The sequence below is a fragment of the Callospermophilus lateralis genome, chromosome 19 (genome assembly GCF_048772815.1).
Source record: "Callospermophilus lateralis isolate mCalLat2 chromosome 19, mCalLat2.hap1, whole genome shotgun sequence".
NCBI lineage: Eukaryota > Metazoa > Chordata > Mammalia > Rodentia > Sciuridae > Callospermophilus > Callospermophilus lateralis.
The window spans coordinates 8,625,187-8,644,516 of NC_135323.1; the positions used below are offsets into that span (position 1 = coordinate 8,625,187).

General features: G+C 50.7%; 1 protein-coding gene across 4 annotated transcripts in view; it reads right to left on the minus strand.

The window, feature by feature from the left end:
* The window catches only part of Rab11fip3 (RAB11 family interacting protein 3), a 66,677-nt gene that overhangs the window by 13,612 nt on the left and 33,735 nt on the right, over positions 1-19,330 (minus strand). For 2 of the 4 annotated variants that reach the window (XM_076840031.2, XM_076840028.2), the window contains exons 3-5: positions 15,689-15,780; positions 9,004-9,215; positions 4,174-4,323 (exon numbers count right to left, since the gene is read on the minus strand). In XM_076840031.2, the coding sequence (XP_076696146.1) occupies positions 4,174-4,323; positions 9,004-9,215; positions 15,689-15,780 (454 nt within the window). Of the gene's footprint in view, positions 1-2,283; positions 2,419-4,173; positions 4,324-9,003; positions 9,216-15,688; positions 15,781-19,330 lie in introns of all 4 variants that reach the window. The other 2 variants (XM_076840030.2, XM_076840029.2) reach the window with 2 other exon arrangements.

Below are 19,330 nucleotides of genomic sequence, written 5' to 3' on the forward strand. Positions count from 1 at the left end.
ATAGAGTGAGTTCACTAGAACTAGCCTCCTCCTAGTCCCTTAGCATTTGTGCCTCCCAGTGGCCTTCTGGTGGCACTCCTCTGGAGCACATTGTCCAGCAGCCTGGTAGCTGAGTGCTTCTGAAAAGACCACTCCTGGGGAACAGCTGTCCTGGGGGCCAGGGTGATTTTCCAGCAGGTTCTAGAAGGCAGGCCCCATCAATCCCTAAGAGTGCAGCACCCCTGTGAAGTCTGTTGCCTACATTCCTGTGGGATGGCAGCCCCAGTTACAGGCCCAGACCCCACTCTAAGTGGGTAACAGCTTGCCCTTGGCCTCTGATTGCAGCTGCCTGCAGCCCTGCTCAGAGCACTCTGGCCACACAGCCACACTGCCTGTTCGAGGCACCACGTGGCCCCTCTCCTGACTGGGCCCTGCTGGCGTTGGGCAACCCTAGCATCCCTGACACTCTCTGACAACAGGCCAGGGTGGACTGCTCAGGCTACTCAGCAACCCTCAGAGCTGGACAGGCAGTCAGCAACAGAGGTCATGATTTAAACACACCCCTGGATAAGGAAGACTTCTGTATCTACAAAAGGGATGGTTTTCTCAGACTTCCTGGTACTTGGAAAATGCACAGGAATTGGCAGACATTGTCCACACCTCTGGTGTGGCCTAAGCAGTTTGACATGCCTTCACTGCAGGGTGGTCCGCAGGACAAGAAGCAGGACTCTGCCCACCTCCACTCCTTGTGCCCTGGCTGACTGATCTGGGCTCTACCAGTGCCCCTTGGTTGAGCCCGTCTCAAGGATAAGGGCTTTCTAGCCACACCAAGAGGTAGCCGAGCCTGTTCTCTGGCCGGCAGGTAACCAGGGCCACCTTCTGGCAGGTCCTTGGCATGGGAACAGATGGCTTCCATGTGGGAATCCTCAGCAAGAGAAAGACAAGACACATTTCCTTTCACAAGAGGCCTGCACTCAGATGCATTCTCTGGCAGGGGGCACTTCTGCACAGGAAGAACACCAGCCCTCCCCAGCCAAGCCAAGGCTTCTTCGAGAGCTGCACTTCTAGCTGAACACCATGGTGGGTAAGAACTGGGTTCCCCTAAGTAGAGGCCAGTTCCAAACTGCGGACCACTGCAGTCATCAGAGTCAGGTTCCTCAGGAGTGCCCCTCAAAGATTGCTCTGCCTTGTTGACATTGCCAGGACCCACCTGGCTCCCTGATGCTGCCAATTGACTACAAAGGCTGGGTTACCCCATTCTCTCCAATGTGCCTGGCACTTGCTGGGGCTTGTGCTGTGCGGTGCTGCAGGAAACACAGGAAGGAGTGTTAAGCACACACAGATGTGGACAAGGGGAAGGTGGGGCTGCTGAGGCCACTGTTGGGAGGACTCCACCTAGCTGAAGCCCAGAAGGCACAGGCAGGGTAGGGCATGCTCCACCGGAAGCACAGGTGGCCTTGACAGACTCTTGCAGGAAGGTCTGCCTTTCTGCCACCCTCCCATAGCCCACAGTGCGTCTGTCCAGCTGGAGCCCGTGTGGTCACTCACCACCTCTGCTCAGCAGGGACTTCTGTGGGAAGCTTCATAAGTAACCATCCCTCAAAGCAGCCTACCCTAAGGGCTTGCCCATGTGCAAAAACAACTTTTCTAGGGTGAGTTTGTGAAGTTATGAGGAACTGGCAGGAGGAGCTCCCTGAACATCGACCCAAGCTGGGTCTGCTCACAGGACAGGACAAGGAGGGCTGCGATGTAAACCACAGCAGGAGGGAAGAGACACAAATGGGGTCTGGCCAAGGGGCAGCTACAGGCTGGTGTTTAAGACAGAGCAGCAGAGCTGGGCTTCCCTTGTACTTGGGTCTCTGGCTGCAGCACAGAGCCGGACCTACTGAGCACACACAACCCTAACTAAATTGGCATTCCCAAAAGCCATTTAAAAACATGCTTCTGAAGACCAATCTTTAAATTTCCCATTTCAATTAAAGATAATCACTTAGTGAAATGTGGGAAGCAACCTCATACACAATGGACCCTTCATTTCCTCCCCCAAGAAAACAATGGCCAGGAGGCTCTTCGTGCAGATGGAAGAGGGAACAGGAAAGCAAGCACAGCTCACAGCATGCAGGGAGGGCCAGGCTGCAGGAAGAGTCCCACTGTCTGGATACCCTCCTTTGCTCCAGAGATTGGGCCGAGCCTGGGAAGAAGTCCCCAGCATTGGCCAGACCAGAGCCACCAGCAAGGGGCTATGGCAGCGGGAGTCTCCCTCAGCCCAGAACAGAGAGCAAGGCCATGTGCTGCATCCGTTACCTATTCATCTCAAGATCATTCAGGCGGGCAGAAAGGTCCTCAAGGCGGTTGATTTGTTTGTGGCACTGGCTACAGTAAAACTCAAAAGCCTCGTCAGTGAGGATGCTGTGTAGCTTTGAGGCAAGCGGGTCGGAGCTAGAGAGACAGAAGCGACAGTTCAGCACAGGGGAGGGCCTGTCGGGTTATCTGTGATGCCACATGAGGGCCGGGGATGAGGTGGGCACTGGATGAAAGCATGTTGGAAAAGAACCAGACATAGAACATTCTGGCTCTCTAGACTGCCCGTGTGCTCTTCTTCATTATCACCCCAAGGAGCCTGTGACACATACCTCCTGTTCCAGGTGATGCCCACTAGCCAGATCTATCCTAGACAATGCACAGTACTGGTGCAGCTAATGGCTTCAGTGTAAAGCACAACCTTTCACCAACAAGAAGGTGAAGGAGTTCACAGCTTTCTCTTGGCCAACATGGCAGCAAGCCCTGACCACAGCTGGAGCTGGCCTGTTGTACCATTTTACACATCAGTGTCAAGAACCATGCACTACAGTGCGCTGCTCACAGGCTGTGCTTTTCTTTGGTACCCAGGGACACTTAGCCACTGAGCCACATCCCAGCCCTTTTTAATATTTTATTTAGAGACAGGGTCTTGCTAAGTTGCTTAGGGCCTCACTAAGTTGCTAAAGCTGGCTTTGACTTGCAATCCTCTGCCTTGGCCTCCTGAGCTGCTGGGATTACAGTTTATGTTTTTAAAAAACATATTTATATTTTAGTTATAAGTGGACACAATCTCTTTGTTTTATTTTCATGTGGTGCTGAGGATCGAGCCCAGTGCCTCATGCATGCTAGGCAAGCGTTCTACCTCTGAGCCAACCCCAGCCCTATAGTTCGTGCTTTTTGTTTGTTTGTCATGTGTGAGAACTGTGAGAAACAGAATGTCATACTCTGGGGATGCTCACTGACCTCCTGTGACTTTGCTTCAGGGGGTCCCTACAACTAGAAGCAGAAGTTAGGAGGTCATCCTTGGGGCAGTAGGGCTCACAGGCTAGTAGAAATTCTTTTAGAAGTTTCAATTTAAGGAAAGGTGGAAAGGAAAACATTAAACGTAGCACAGAAGTTATACTTTTGAATGAAAACTCTGGGTAAGAGGCAAACTACACAAAAGAAAGAAACTCTACAGCAGGACAGAGATACAGGCTCAGAAGTGCCAAGTTCAGCTGGATGAGCCCATGCCTCATCCCCAGGGACACCTCAGAGGACCTCCACCCCACAGTGGCTTCAGGAACTGGCATTGCTCTCCACAGGGCTGGCAAGGGAATAATCTCTTCTTCTGGTTGCTGGTTTAGAGACTCTTAGCTTCTGCTGTTGGCAGTGGTGGAGAACTATAGGAGCCTCTAGCAGACTCAGGTCCTCAAATAGGTTAAGCCAGGCAACTCTGAACTCTGCTAGGATCTCCTCATGCACAGCCTAAGAGAAAGTAGGTGTGTCACCCCCACCCCAAGAGTTATAGTTCAGCTATTCGAAGCCACAACTTTCCAGAGAGTTTGGGAACGTTGGGTAATTACAAGCAAGTGTATCTGAGGACTTGCTTGAGATTTTAAAACCTCTTTCCAACCAAGCCACAGACCATGGAGTGGTCCATGACCAGGTGCCAAGGAACCTGCATGTCAAGTTCCAAGCACACCTTCAAGCCTCCTGGAGCTGCTGAGACCTCAGAAGTTTGCAGTGATTGGTGGTATGTCAGCTAACTTCCACCCAGATGTAAACTTAAAATCTGAGTGTGGTGCACTTGACATCACCTTGTTCTCTTACCAACATATAGAATCCAAAACAGAGACACTGGATAACTACCCAGGAAAAGGGAGGGGGGGGGTAAGCTCAGGGCCACTTTACCTGGGAGTTAGGAAAGCGGTGTCACTGCAGCCCAGCTCCCCACTGCAGAGGGCCTCTGAGGACAGCTCGGCCTCACTGCCCTCACCGTAGTCCTCAAAATGTTCCTCGCTGCTCATCACCATGACGACGGCCTGGCTGCGAGGGCGGGGCCTGCAAAGGCAACAGAGGCCACCTGGCTGCACAACCACACCTCCCCACAAGTGAGTTGCCAGCCATCAGCCCAGCTGTCCTGGGAGAACATGGAAGCAGGTGAAGTTGATTTTAATGAAATACTCAGCCTGACAAACAAAGAGCAGCACCACCCGAATGTACTGGATTCCTCACATCTTCCTTCACAGGACATGTGCTGTGTGTCAGGCACCAGCAGAGCCACATGCATGCAAAGGATCCATACAAGTCCAGCTCTGAGATGCTCAGGGGCAACGCAGAGCACTCCTCTGGCCAGAGGGAACCACAAGGGACTGGCATGCCAGTAGCAGGCAGGAGGCCCACATGGTGCCCCACAGGGAGCAAGTCCCAGTTTTACACCCACAAGACATGCACGTCACTGCCCAGTCCTGGGCAGCCAGGTGAGCCCAGGGCCTCAGACACAGGAGCCTTCCAGGAAGAGGAAGCACCTTGAGCTCTCTGTGGATCCTAACCATGGCCTCTCTCTCCTAGTTTCAGTCAACCAAGGCCAACCGAGTCCAAGAATATTAACTGAAAAATTCCAGAAATAAGCAATTCCTATATTTTAAATATATAATTTTTTAAAAAATATTTCTTTAGTTGTAGATGGACACAATACCTTTACCTTATTTATTTATTTTTATGTGGTGCTGAAGATCAAACCCAGTGCCTCACATGTGCCAGGCAAGCACTCTACCACTGAGCCACAATCCCAGCCCCTTCCGGGGGTGGGAGCAGGGCTCCTCCACCTGGGATTTTTTTAAACAGGGTATTTAACCTAGGGGCTCTTAACCACTGAGCTGCATCCCCAGTCAATTTATTTTTTTATTCTGAGGCAGGTCTCACTAAGTCGCCTAGACTAGCCTTGACCTTGGATTCTCCTGCTGCAGCCTCTGGAGTGGCTGGGATTAAATATTTTTTACTGCAGTATTTTTTTCCCCCAGGTACCAGGGATTAAACTCAGGGGCACTCAACCACTGAGCTACACCTCCAGCCCTATTTTGTATTTTATTTAGAGGCAAGGTTTCATTCGGTTGCTTAGCCCCTCACCATTGCTGAGGCTGGCTTTGAACTCGCAATCCTCCTGTCTCAGTCTCCCCACTGGGAATATAGGCATGCGCCACTCCGTGCCCGGCCATAGTATATTGTTTTAATTGTTCTATTTATTACAAGTTAATTTTAAGCTGTTACTGTGCCTAGTTTACATATTTTAAGGTAAGCCTTTTCTCAGTGCTCTGCACACAGGAGAAAACACCATCTTTGGGCTCCATACACACAGCTCCAGCCTCCACTGGGTGCTACAGCCTGTGCCTACTATGTGGAGTAGGTTCTCCAGACACCCAGAAACTGAACTGCGTGGCTCACCCTAACTACAGGTGGACCCCTTGTGGGGCATGGTGACAGAAGAGATGGTCCCTGGCAATTTTTCCTGCTTCTCAGAATTGCCAGGCACCTGGATCCTGTGAGAGAACTCCTACAAGGGAGGGGACTCCACAGGGGCAAGCACACGTGGCCATGGGGCCAGGTGCAGCTGCCCTGGGCCCAGGTGGAGGAGCCCTGCTTCCACCTCAGGAAGGGGCGAGTGACAGGGTATCTTGCACTGGGTCGTCCAAACACTCTTCCTTCACTGAGTCCACAGAAAATGGGAGCTATCAGCTTAAGGGTCAAACAGATCGCCGTCACTAGCAAGTTCCTCTAATACCTGCACCTTCAGCATTTCCTAAAAACCATGTCCCAAACCAGACACCGGCCTGTTGTCCTGCAACCCTCAGGGCACCACACTGTTTATGCAGCTAACATTGCAGGTCAGGAACCCTCCCAAGACAAACCTCACCCCGGGATTTCCCAGGTCTGGCATTTCCTCACCTCTGACTACCTAGTTCAAATTAACTCAATCAGAAGAACACTTTTTTTTTTTTTTGGTACTGGGGATTGAACTCAGGGGCACTCGACCACTGAGCCACATCCCCAGCCCTATTTTGTATTTTATTTAGAGACAGGGTGTTACTGAGTTGCTAAGCACCTTGCAGTTGCTGAGGTTGGCTTTGAACTCAAGATTCTCCTGCCTCAGCCTCCCTAGCCATTGGGATTACAGGTGTGTCCTACCACGCCGGCCCAGAACACCTTTTTGAAAAAAAAATATTTATTTTTTAGTTGCAGTTGGACACAATACCCTTATTTATTTACTTTTATGTGGTGCTGAGGATTGAACCCAGGTCCCTGCACAGGCGAGTGCTCTACCACTGAGCCACAACCCCAGCCCTTTTTAAAATATATTTTTAATTTTTTTTTAGTTGCAGATGGACACAATACCTTTATTTGTTTATTTATATGTGGTGCTGAGGATCAAACCCAGGGCCTCACACATGCAAGGCAAGCGCTCTACCACTGAGCCAAAACCCCAGTCCCTAAAATATTTTTTTAGTAGTACATGAACACAATATCTTTATTTTTATGTGGTGTTGAGGATCAAGCCCAGTACCCCACATGTGCAAGACATGCTCCAATATTGAGACACAGCCCCAGCTCCCAGAACACTTTTTAAGAGCACTGTAACCAAAGTTAACAGGCCTTACCACAGTGCCCCTCTACGCTTGTTCTTCCCTCCGTCCTGCTGCAAGCCAAGGTGTCAATTGCACTTGCTGCTCCATGTCCACAGGGCAGAAGCCCCAGAGGCACATCCCTCCAGGCCTCCACCAGAACAGCACACCTACATGGGACACCCAAACCCAAGGACCTGGGCAACAGAGAGTGAGGTCACGTACAAGGATAGACACCAGCAGTAGAGTGCTGATCCGCCCAAGTGCAGCAGAGCCATCACCGTCCCAGCTGCAACTCATCTCCCCAAACCACAGCTAGTTCTCAACATGTGCAGATATGGAGGACCCCAGGGATCAAAAAGACTGTGAAAAATGAAGCCAAAGGACTTGCACCCTACAGTGAGCTCGGTGCTCAGAGTGGCCTCGACCCAGGAAGACAGCACAGAGCAGCCCCCACATAGCCACCTCACAGGACCGTAGGTGAAGGGGAGACTTGAAAAGGTAACTTGCTCCAGTAGATGTCTCTCTGGGCAATGACCCCCACCTTACACCACACACAGAAGCCAGCTACGTAGAAGTTCATACCTGAACATGAAGGCAAAAGAATCAAGCTTTAAAGAAAGCAGATACAAATATCATAGTAACTATGGAGTAAGCAAGATGCTAATTTTGCTGAAGAAAAATGGATAACCTATACTATCATAAAACTAAAAACACCTGCTCCTCAAAATGAAAGGCAGACCAACAAAGCAGGAGAAAGTTTCCGTAACACAGGTGCTAAGGACTCACATCTACACCACTCTGTCTTCTGAGGCAACAGAGCCCACCTGACAGTCAAGGCAGGCCACACCCTACCATGGCTACTTCTGCAGACAGTAGCTATGGCTCACCTGCCTACGCTCCCCCACTGCCAGAGACCACCTGACCTCTCACAGAAGCCTGCTGACAACAAACAAGTGGGTGCTTCACAAAAGAGGAGCTCAAGAGAGCACTAACCCTAGGAAGAGGTGCACAGCCTCCCAGACTCTGGGCTATGCCACTGCTGCCCCAGAGCTGCAGGCTCCCTGTGGGGAGAGCTCAGGCGAGAGAGAACAGTGGGACCCACAGCCGTCTATGAGCTGCCTCTGACTGCAGGAGCTGTGGGAACTTCAAAACTGCAGTATGTGCCCCCAGTGACCCACCATAGTGCTTTCAGGGACACACAGGCCACAAGACACACAGTGCCCACAGCAACTTAACTCTCAAAGCTGGAAATAGGAAGGAACTTAACTCCCTTGACATTCCATCAGGTTAAAAACTGTGGCAAACTGGTCCAGTGGGATGGGATCCCCTAATGATAAAGAACAAATGATAGATGCCTATGCCCCAAAACAAAATGCGTCTCAAAACTCAAGGTTAGATCAAAGAAGATGGGTGCTTATAAGGGACCCCTGTGTGCATGGATATAGGTGAGATGGCAGGGCTTGCTGTGCAGGAAATATGCCCAGGAGGAGGCTGGGGGCACCCTGGTGAGGGCGTGGGCTTCCAACAGGACAAGCTCTTCACTCTGAAGAGCCAGCTGGATGGGTACTCAGGCCTGTGCACCAGCAACACTGTAACATCTGGGCTGTGCTGTGTAATGTGATGAATGCTGAAAATGAGGAGAGGTACAAGAAGCAAAAACAATGCAGACGCTCTAGGCTGCTAGCTGTGTTGGCTCCCAGCAGTGAGGGGTGAGACAGGGCTGTTTCCAGGGTCTATGTGGGCTGGCCCTTCCTTTTCCTAGCACCCTGGCCATTCCCCAAAAATTTCTAACACAGGATAACTGGGACACCCTGGGGGCAGGGCAGGGGATCAGAACAGGTAGTATGGATAGGGTGCCACAAAGACATCTGATGAGCACTGTGTTGTCCAGCTCCGAAGAAGTGTGCTGACAAGACATAGGAGACCAAGTCAAGGTTTGTCTTTTGAGACACCGAAGCCAATGCCATTCACTGCCAGGAGAAGCACCTCCCACAAGGAGGCAGTGCAAGAGACTGTGCAGCAGGGTGGCTCTGTGATGACAGGCAGGCACCGCCGGACAGCACGATCCATGGACCATATCTGCCCAGCTGGCAGTCCCCTAGGGGGAGTGGGCACACACCTGCCTGGGAGGAGCAGTAGAGCACCATGGTCAGTCTCCTCCATGGCGTCCAGGCACTCAGAGGGCACAGCTGAGCCACCAGCGCTGTCAGCATCCCCCTCAGGCTGCAGCTCAGGGTGCACCAGGGTGCTGGTGTCCTCATCGGTAAAGGTCTCGCACTCGCTGTAGGTGCTCTCTGAGCCCATGTACGCACTGTCTGTCACCTCGTTGGCCTGGAAAAGAACACCAACAGACAGATTAGCCTGGGCAGCGAGGTGACACTGCTACTGAGGACATACAGGCCCAGCAGAAGTTCAAAGCACATCTCTAGATAGAGATGATAGTTTATAACACAGGATTGGAGTCGGGTTCTGTTTTTTTTTTTTTTTTTTTTTGCGGGGGGGTGCTGCGGGGGCGATAAAGGTAAGCACAGACTCCACCACTGAGCCACATCCCAGTACCACAGTTCTTCCATTCTGGGGAATTTTTGGTTTTGGGTTTTGTGTGTATGTATGTGGTTCTGGGGATTGAACCCGGGTGCTCTACCACTGTGCTGCCCCAGCCCTTTTATTACTTTTTTTTTCTGAGATCAGGTCTTGCCAAGTTGCCCAGGCTGGCCTTGAACTTCCCATCCTCTTGGTTTTGTAGAGGCTGGATTATAGGCATGTGCCATGCCTTCTGGCACATATTTTTTAAAATAAAAAAAAATAGAAACATGTACAAGAGCAGACAAAAACACTTGGAGTCAAACATTTTTGGTTGTATTGGGATACAACCCAGGTCCTCATATATGCTAGATAAGCGCGCCCTACTTGGGAGTCATTTTTAGTCAGTTAAATAAGCATGCATAAGACAGATGCAAAGTATCTCAACAGCACAGGTGAAGCCCAGCAGAGCCCTCCTGTGGCTTCTGACATGAGGGCTGCTCACGACCGAGGAGTTCACATCCAGTGGTGCGAGAAGGGTCCTCACTGGAGAGTCACTATCAACTGCTGTTATGTCCAGACTGCTACTCTGGTATGCAGTCAAGGGTTAGCGTCTAAAAACTCACCAGCTTCTAGCTGAACATCTGCTTTTCGCTGGCCATGTCTGTTTTTACTCTTACCAGCACCTAGCATAGGGCTTGGCATACAGCAGACAATAACATCTATAGTCTGTACAAATGAACTTAAAACTAAAGAATCATTAAGGGGACATTTTCAAATCAAATGGAATTCAATCTCAATTTTCACTAAAATGCACTTGCAGGTCAGGAGCAGTATCCAGCTTTTATTTCATGCTCACAATCTGAGGTTAATGATTTGTAAACAAGTAAGACTTCAGAAAAGCTCCAGTTTTAGCAGGAAAAAGGTGCACTTTAAACCCCAGATCTGGTATCACAAGGAGGATAAGACATCAAGGACTACCCAAAGGACTCATTGAACGTTGGAGCTTCATCTCAAGACCAGGACTGGGCCTTTGGGCCAGTGGGAAACCCACCTCCATCTTCACCCACCACTGAAAGCCATGGGACTCAAGCTAGAGCCTTGAGGCAGCCACCTCACAGGGGTGCAGGTAACACAGGCAGGTGCTTTTTAAAGCACAGAAATTAATGTGAGAGGGCACCAGTCTCTAGAGGGTAGAAAGCCAGACTAAGATAGGAACAACAAGGAATATGCAACTCTGGGTGTCAGATTACATCCTCAAGTTTTCTTTTCCTTTTTTCTTTTTTTACAGCAGGAGTGGGAGCCGTTTATTGTAAGACAACAGAGGTATTTATACATTCCACACAGCTTATCTTAATTAGCATAAAATAGATACAGCAGTCAACCAATAAGGAATCTCCACACTTAATGGCTCGCTGGGGTTACTTCACAAACCACTCCCTCTGGCATTTTGCCAGGCGCCATCCAGACTTGTTTACAGACTCTAACATTTACCTAGAGGTGCCAGAGTCCTAGGGGGACCCATTTCTGTGGTATCCATGGGCAGGAGCCACCTGTAGAGGTGAAGACAGGAGTGTCCCACTGTTGGTGAGTCTGAGCCTTTAGGACCCCCAAATGAAGCATGAGGCCAGGAGCCTGGAGGTCTGGGCTGGTCCTGTGGAGTGAGCTTCATAATTACATCCTCAAGTTTTCAAGGGAAACCTAACCTTCTCCAGAATCTAAGAAAATTAATTCATTAAAAAAAAAAAAAAAACTAAGGGGGTGCTGGGGATATAGCGCAGTCAGTTGGTAGAGTGCTTGCCTTGCATGTACAAGGCCTTGAGTTCAATCCCCAGCACTGGAAAAAAAAACAAAAAACTAAGGGGTGCTGAGGCTATGGCTCAGTGATAGTGCACTTGCCTGGCATGTGTGAGGCACTGGGTTCGATTCTCAGCACCATATATAAATAAATAAAATAAAGGTCTATCAACAACTTTAAAAAAAAAAAAAAACCCACACACCAAAAAACTAAGGAATCCATAGGAAGAATCTGCTTTGAAATCCAAAACCAGAATGTCACCTTAAGGCCAGGCATGGTACAGGTCAGTAATCCCAGCAGCTCTGGAGGCTGAGATAGAAGGATCCCAGGTTCAAAGTCAGCCTCAGCAATAGCGAGGCATTAGGCAACTCAGGGAGACCCTGTCTCTAAATAAAATACAAAATAGGGCTGGAGATGAGGCTCAGTGGTTGAGTGTCCTTGAGTTCAATCCCCCCTACTCCACCACCCCCCCCAAAAAAAGTCACCTTACAAGGTGTCAACTCCAGTTCCATTCATTGCTCTGAGTAGCTCCCTCCAAACAAGGCAGGCTAGGACCCCACTTGGCCAGGGCTCTGGGCTGGCCTGCTAGAGGCCAGCCCCTGGGGGACAGCACCAGAACAGGACACAAAGCCTAACTCTAGCCTCTGACAATACCTGAGGAGAGCTGCTGGCAGAACAGTACTCATAGGTGCAGCTACAAACTCACCCACCAGCACTTGAAAAACCCTCCTTAGATTTGTCAAAATGTGATTATCAACAAAAGAGCAGGTTCGGCTCTTCAGTATTTAATGAAAATTTTCCAAAAGAATGTTGCCCACTTGCCGGGCATGGTGGTACATGCCTATAATCACAGCAATCTGGGAGGCTGAAGTAGGAGGATCACAAATTTGAGGCCAGCCTCAGCAGGTTAGCAAGGTCCTAAGCAACTTAGGAAGACCCTATCTCAAAATTAAAATAAAAAGAACTGGGTAGCCCAGTAGTGAAGTGCTCCTGGGTTCAATTTCCAGTGCTCCCCACCAAAAAGACCATTACCCCTGGTCACAAGGATAGTCCCCTGAAGCCAGCACCAAGCACTGAGTTCTGGAACAGGGGAGCAGGTAGAGCTACACACCTGACCCTCAGCATCAAGAACCATGAGGTCAGATCCCAACCAGGAACCCACAGAGCTGGCTTCCTGTAAGCAGCAGCCTCTACCTCAAGGTGGGCCCTCTAGAAAGCCAAACACTTCTAGAGAGCCCCGTGCTTGTCCCTGGCCCTGTGGACCCTGCTCCTCACCGATCACCCTGACATCATAAGGACAAGCCAGCACTCTTTCCTCAAATGCAGATCGCAGTGGGAGCCAGGAGCTTCTCCTTCCAGGGAGGGAGGGAGGGAGGCCCAGGCGCTGGAAGCTGCTCATGTCACAGAGAGTTCGGTCAGGGCAGCATGGAACAGATAGCGCCATCCCGACACAGGACAATGGCACAGTGCTACAGACTCTGACTGCCCTGCGAGCCTGGCAGGGACACTATGTGCCAGGTGGCCTCCCGCCTTTCAGATAGACCCAGGAGGGTGGCCGCTGCCCAGCCTCAGGCTCTCGCGCCTGAAGCAATATCTACCACTGGGTGGCCCAGCCCTGCATGTGACAGGTCAATTCAGCTCAGACTTGTCCCTCTATTTGTTCCAACAAGGTACCAACAGGGTCTTGCTGGTTTTGTCCACATAGCACTGCTGTGAGCACTTGGGTCTTCCTGCAGAGATAGTAAAGAGCCTCTGAGTCAGAAACAGGAAGCCCAGGGAGGGCATAGGAAGTGGCCCAGTCAGGCAGGAGGCCGAGAGCTGGGAGGGCAGGAATACCAGTTTTTCCCTGCCAAGATGCATGGTTTCAGCCAGCTACTGCAGCATATCCCACACACACACTCAGTGAACCAGGAAGCAAGTTTGTTTCCTAGAGGCCTCTCCAGAGAGGCAATGGAGCATCTTGGAGCATATTGCTTACCCACAGCCATGGACGCATCCCAAGTACAGCACCCCTGGTCACACCACACCTGCCAGCAAACAGACCCAGCTTGGCCCAGGAGCCAGCACGTCTATGCCAACAACTTCTATTACTAACTCACTTGAAAAATCCAAAGCACTTCTTAGTAAACTTCACGATTTAATACATTGTCTAAGCTGAAGATGGATGGTCCAAGGCCATTGCGCATGGCTCCCCCCAATCCAGGTCACAGCTCCTTTTTCCCTGAACCTTCCTCCTCCATGAGACGCTGAATTCTGGGCACAGTACACACTAGCATCGCCTCTTACCCTCAGACGTTAGCCGGTACCTTCACAGGGTTGGATCTGTGCACGGGCTCCAGGGAGGGTGTGCCAGGCAGGGCAGCCTCCCAACCACACCTCCGTATGGACCAAGTTGCTGTTTTCTCTCCACTCACTGTGGTCTTCCTATCTGCTACTCATGCTGGGCTGCTGCAAAACCTGTGTGCCTGCCGGAAGCCACATCACAGCATAGGAGACAACCTAACTGCTCCCAGACACGCTCTGTTAAGCCCATCACTGATGCTGGCCAGGCCAGGAAGGGAGAGGCAAAGTCCAGGAGATGTCCTTGCTGGCTGTAACAAACAGTCAGGGCCCAAAACAGGCGGCTTTTGTTTTACGCTTTGATAACAGTCTGTACTAAGGACACATTTCCATCACCTCTCTAAGGACGCCAGCAAGCAGGAGGCAGCACCTAGGAAGTATGGCCAGGACCCCTCTGGGAGGTCTTGTCATCTGGGGTTGGGGGGGGGCCTCTCCTCTCTGCAACTGCCCACTGCCCTTCTAGAAAGACTTAAGACAAGCTTCCCTCCCAGGACAATCTGGGCAATATCAGCCCCACCTCCCTGACTTGCCCATGTCAATGGCCTCCTCCTTTACAGGCACAAGCCCAAGGGTCCCGGGGAAGCTGCAGCTCCTGAGCAGCCAACTGCACCTGTACCCCATAGGCACTGTGCTAGAGCACATAGTATTCCCAGTTAGAAAACTCCATTCTGACTGGAGTCATTTTCAGAAAGACCAGGCAAAGCTTATTGATCCCTGCAGATGACCAGGAGCAAGGCTTCAAGCACAGTCAATGGAAGTAATGCCCTTCTGCACTCAAAAAGCATGTGAGACTTTTATGGTTATGTGATGTGCCAGCTTTCCATTCTTTTAAGAGTAGACGCTTTTCATAAGTTTCACAGTGGTATTTAGTGCTGCTCTTCTGAAAATCACACCTGGAAACTCCCAAAAGCAAGACATGGAGAAACGCAAACACACAGGACTGAGAAGCCAACACACTATGCTCAAGTTCCAAGGTACTATAGGAGGAGGAGGCCTGGCAGGACGCCCTCGCTTTGTCAGAACCACAGAAAGCACAACACCAAGGCAGCTGTGTCCTCCTTGTTAGTGACTAGGTACCAGCACAGGCCCACCAGTGTGAGACATTTGTGGGCAGAAGGGTGTACACAAATGGACAGCTTCTGTTGGTTCCATTCAGTAAACCTAAAACTGATCATGTAACAAGGGAGCTGAGGCTCAGAGCACGGGTTCAAAGTCCAGCCTGTTTGCTGCCTTAGCAAGCTGCAGAGGGCTGACTAGGGCTAGTGCTTGCTACCTCCAGCCTCTCTGGCACCGCTGGAGGGCTTAGGTTAACTCCATGTTGTTCCTTGGGGAGATGGGGTTTCACTATGTTTCCCAAGCTGCCCTCAAACCCTGGTCTCAAGCAATCCTCCTCCCATATCAGCCTGTTGAGCATCTGGGACTACAGGCTCCATGTATTTTGTATTGAAAACATTCTACTTGGGAGGAGGAAGCAGGAAGATCCTAAGTTCGAGGCCAGCCTCAGCAACTTGTCTCAAAATAAAATTTTTTAAAAGGGGTGGGATGTAGCTCTGTGCAGGTAGAGTGCTTGCCTACATGCATGAGGCTACATGTTCAATTTCCCAAATAAATGAATAAATGAAGCAAGCATTCCAGACCCAGCTACCAGATCTCCTGCCTCCTGGACATGCTTTCAGGGTCTGTCTTTCTTCACCATGACGTCTCTAGCTATGTTGGCAACAAGGGACCCACAATTAAGGAGACACATCATCATGACCACCCTGGATACACCTGGGAGCAGGAGGTGGAGAACAGTGGAGCAGGACGCAGGTGTTAAGTCAAATGTCCCCAAACATAAACACTGCTTGAAAGTTCTTCAAATCTTGCAGACTTCTGCTGCATACAGAGGGTGACAGTGCTGTCACCACAGAGCCCTGACAGCCCACCCAACCTCTGCTCCATAGATGTCCAAGGGAAACTCCTGCAAGAGCCCAGGAACAGTGTGGGGAGTGAAAGGCCCCTAGAGCTCAGAGTCCAACACCCAAATACCCCCAACCAGGTGCAAAGATGGGACAGATGCTTCAGCCCTCATGAGGGGCATCCCTGGCACAGGACGCAGCACAAAGAGGAAGAAGCTACACATCAGGCTTGGGCTAACACTTGCCTCGTAGGTGACGAAGTCGTAGAACTCATCAGCGCAGGTTGAGGAATCCTCATCCTGGGCAGGCACCACGCTGGGCAGCTGGCTGTTGGACTCTGTGGATACAAGACCCAGCACTGGTGAGACCACTGGAGCCTCCAGAGGTGCAAGGTGCCACACAGTCAGGAGTAGGGAGGGTCTGGAGTTTGCTGTGGGGGAAGCAAGAGGGGAGAGGCCAGCAGGGCGAGACTGGAGGCCACATCCCCAGGAAGTGGGGTTCCACCGAAGGCTGGGCACTGGTGTCAGGGAAGAACAGCACAACTTCACTCCTCATAAAAACCAAAGACCACTACCAAAAAAAAAAAGAGCAAGGCACCAAGCCCTTCAGACTCTACAGAATGTCAGGTACTAATAATCCAGACTTAGGAGCCAAACCCCTGGTGACAGGGGAGGCACGGGCTCCATGAACCAGCACAGGACACACCCATCCTGTAGCTGAACTCACAGGCAGTTTACATTCCCCTCTTCTACTTGACTATCTTCCAAAATACACCTTTCCTTTCATAGACAAAACTCATGAGGGACAGACAGAATTCACTGCTCTTCAAACACATAGATCCCACTGCACTTGCCTGCCTCCTTCCATGGGAACTGAGGCAGAGGCAGGACTCACAGGGCAAGGGGCAGCAAGGCAGCTTCTGCCTCCTGGTGTCAAGACACATCAACCACTCACTCAGCATCTTCACCATGACCCACCTGATACCAGCCACATATGGAAAAAGCAGAGTCGAGTCTCTCGAGTGCCAAGTTCTCCTGGGAGAAGCTCTGAAATAGGATGGCTTCCTACAGCTAGGCTGGAGGGACCAAAGAAGGTTCCTGCTGTGATCTGGACCACATGGGTGAGTACCACATAGGTGCCACAACCCAAAAGGTCTGGGTTAATGGGGAAGCAAGGATGGGCATCCATGGAGCAGAAGGACATGCTACTGCCCCATCCAGTTTCTAGATGTCTCTCAATAAAAATCAGGACAACTATTTCCTGACAGTGTGCAAACTAAAACCTTCACACACGTGGCAACTCATGCTGTTGTCCTCTGTGGTTTTCAAGAACCACAAGTCTTCTTGGGGCTGAATGCAGCATTCTGGGGTATATGACTGAACCTCTGGGGAGCCAGGAGTAACAAGGTCTCAAGTCCAGCCTTGCCTGGCTCTTCAGGCAGACCTGGCCCTCCCCCACCATACTGGCCAAGGTTCCCACACTGGTGTAAGTTGGTTGTAGCAAGCTGCAGCAGAACTACTCAAGCTCATGACGCAGATGCCACTGGCACAGATGGGACCGTTAGAATTCTACAGCACAGGAGGGCCCATCTTCCCAGGGCAACAGGACTGCATACTTGGTCACAGGTCAGATTGCTGCTGGCAGGTTGCCACCATTGGATGCTGGAGTGCTTGCACTTCTTAAACGGAAATTCAGGACTCAGAAGTGTCAGACAGCCAGCACTCCAGCACCTGGACACATGATTCGGGTGGCACCCAACCTCAGAGTCCCAGGGAGACCCGAGCACAGCTTGTATTGTTTGTATCCTCATATCAGCTATCTCTGTAAGAATGAAACAATGTTCAATTAAAATTGAAAAATTCTAACTCCCATTCCCCTTATTCTTCCAGAGCCTGAGGTGTACATGAGCCAGAGCAATGGCCTATTTGTAACAAGTCCCTCCCTATCTCACTATTTCTGAAACAAGGCCTGTAGCCATGACAGTAAAATCTCCTGGCACTTCCCTGCAAATTAGGTCAACACATCACGTAGCCTCTGCTAGTCCCCAGTGCCGGCAGCTGTGCAGGCTCCAGGCAAGGTCTGAAAAGCATCTGTGGAAGGCAGTCTGGGCCATCATGCGTTCGCTCCTTTTTCACACATGCTATGAAATAATTTCAGGACCATCTCTGCCTTGTTCATATTTTCACTCTCCCTCCCTGATGAAATCTAAACAAAGTCTCAAAATCACAAACACAGAGAAGCAAAGCCATTGCCTCAGCCCCAGCAGCAGCATGTCCCACATCTGTGGTCCCACTAGCGCTCCTTCCTTAAGCCCACATCAGCTCTGAGGGCAGGCCCACCAAGCTGGTGCTGAGACTGGGCTGGAATTCTAAGGCTGGTTCTCTCACAGAGAAGATCCCACAGCACATGGCCTGGCCTGGCCACCTACGCCTGTGGACACCCACTGCCTGAACACTGGCAAAGTCTTCTTTATGAGTGCTATAGTGACAGACACAGTTGCCGGCTCAAGACCCACAAGACCCAGGAGCCAGCCTTGGGTCAGAAGCTGGTAGTCTTCCTGCTAGAGGGCCACATTCTTGGAAAGGATGGACAGAGGGCTGGCCAGCTCACTGCAGCCTGACGTGGGCCTTAGCCACCCAAGGCACAACATCTTGGGCCTAGGGATATAACCATTAGTTCTTTCCAGTCACCCAAGTCAAGCCCCCAGGTAGCCCCACAGCTCAGTGGCTGAGTTCATGTCAACAGGATCCAGAAGAAGATGCCATTGTCGCAGTTGTTTCTCACTCATACCCACTGCCCTAGGGGCCGCTGTTCCTCCCAGACTTGACTTTGTCAGGAGACCTGAAAAGTACAACTGGACTCTCCCTGACCAGCCACACACATAGCACATAGCCAACGGGGTGCTGAGACTATCAGGGAATGTGACCACAGAACACTGCCAGCCTTGTGAGACAGGGCAAGGTGACTGACCAGCAGAGGCCAGTGCATAGCATTCAGCAGGCCACTGAGGCAGACAGGTCACTGTAATGTATGTGACGAGAGGAGCAGTCTTGAGGAAGAGCTACCATGCTCACAGAAAGCACGTGGAGTCACAGCTGCTGCCTGCTACTTCTCACACATTTGTCACACCTGTCCACGGCCAGCAAGTGACAATGCTGAGAGGCTGAGGGCACAAGCAGCTCTGACCACTCCCCATCAAAATATGCTGTCTTATTTCCCTCCCACGAATTCTTAAGTGCTAGACTTTTCTACAGAGGCTCTGGCACAGCCCATGACAATTAACACACTCCACCTCATTCTCCCTCTCCTGGTCTTCCGAAGTGGCTCAGTCAATCTTTGGTTACATAAATACTCCATTTAAGCACTAGCAATGTGCAAAGCGTGTATGTGGCTGGGCTGAAACAGTCTCTTCATTGGTCCCTGCCCCGTGTACCCATCACCCTTCTACCCCATTCGGGTGGAGATATGAAGGGCCCCACCACAGACAGCCAGCTCCAGGGAATCAGGGTTAAGGTATCACCAAAAACCCAGATGCCTGCACAGGGCCAGTCTGTTACTTAAGAATAACAATGAGGCAAATCCGCAGTCAGCCGTGTCATACACGTATAATCCCAGCAATTTGACAGGCTTGAGGCGAGAGTACTGCCAAGACTTTGTCTCAAAGTAAATAAAATCTGTTTCTTTTTTTTTTTTTCCTCTTTCTTTTGCAAGAATAGCTGACTTAAAGTGTTTACTAGACTTGTCTGATACCTTGGTTTTCATGGATAACCTAAATTAGAAACGGATAAAATACTTTTAACATTGTTAGAAATATCAAGGTGCTGTAAGAAATCAAACCCTGGCCAGGGTCCCTCTCTGGTAATCACACTTCCTGTCTCCCACCCTCC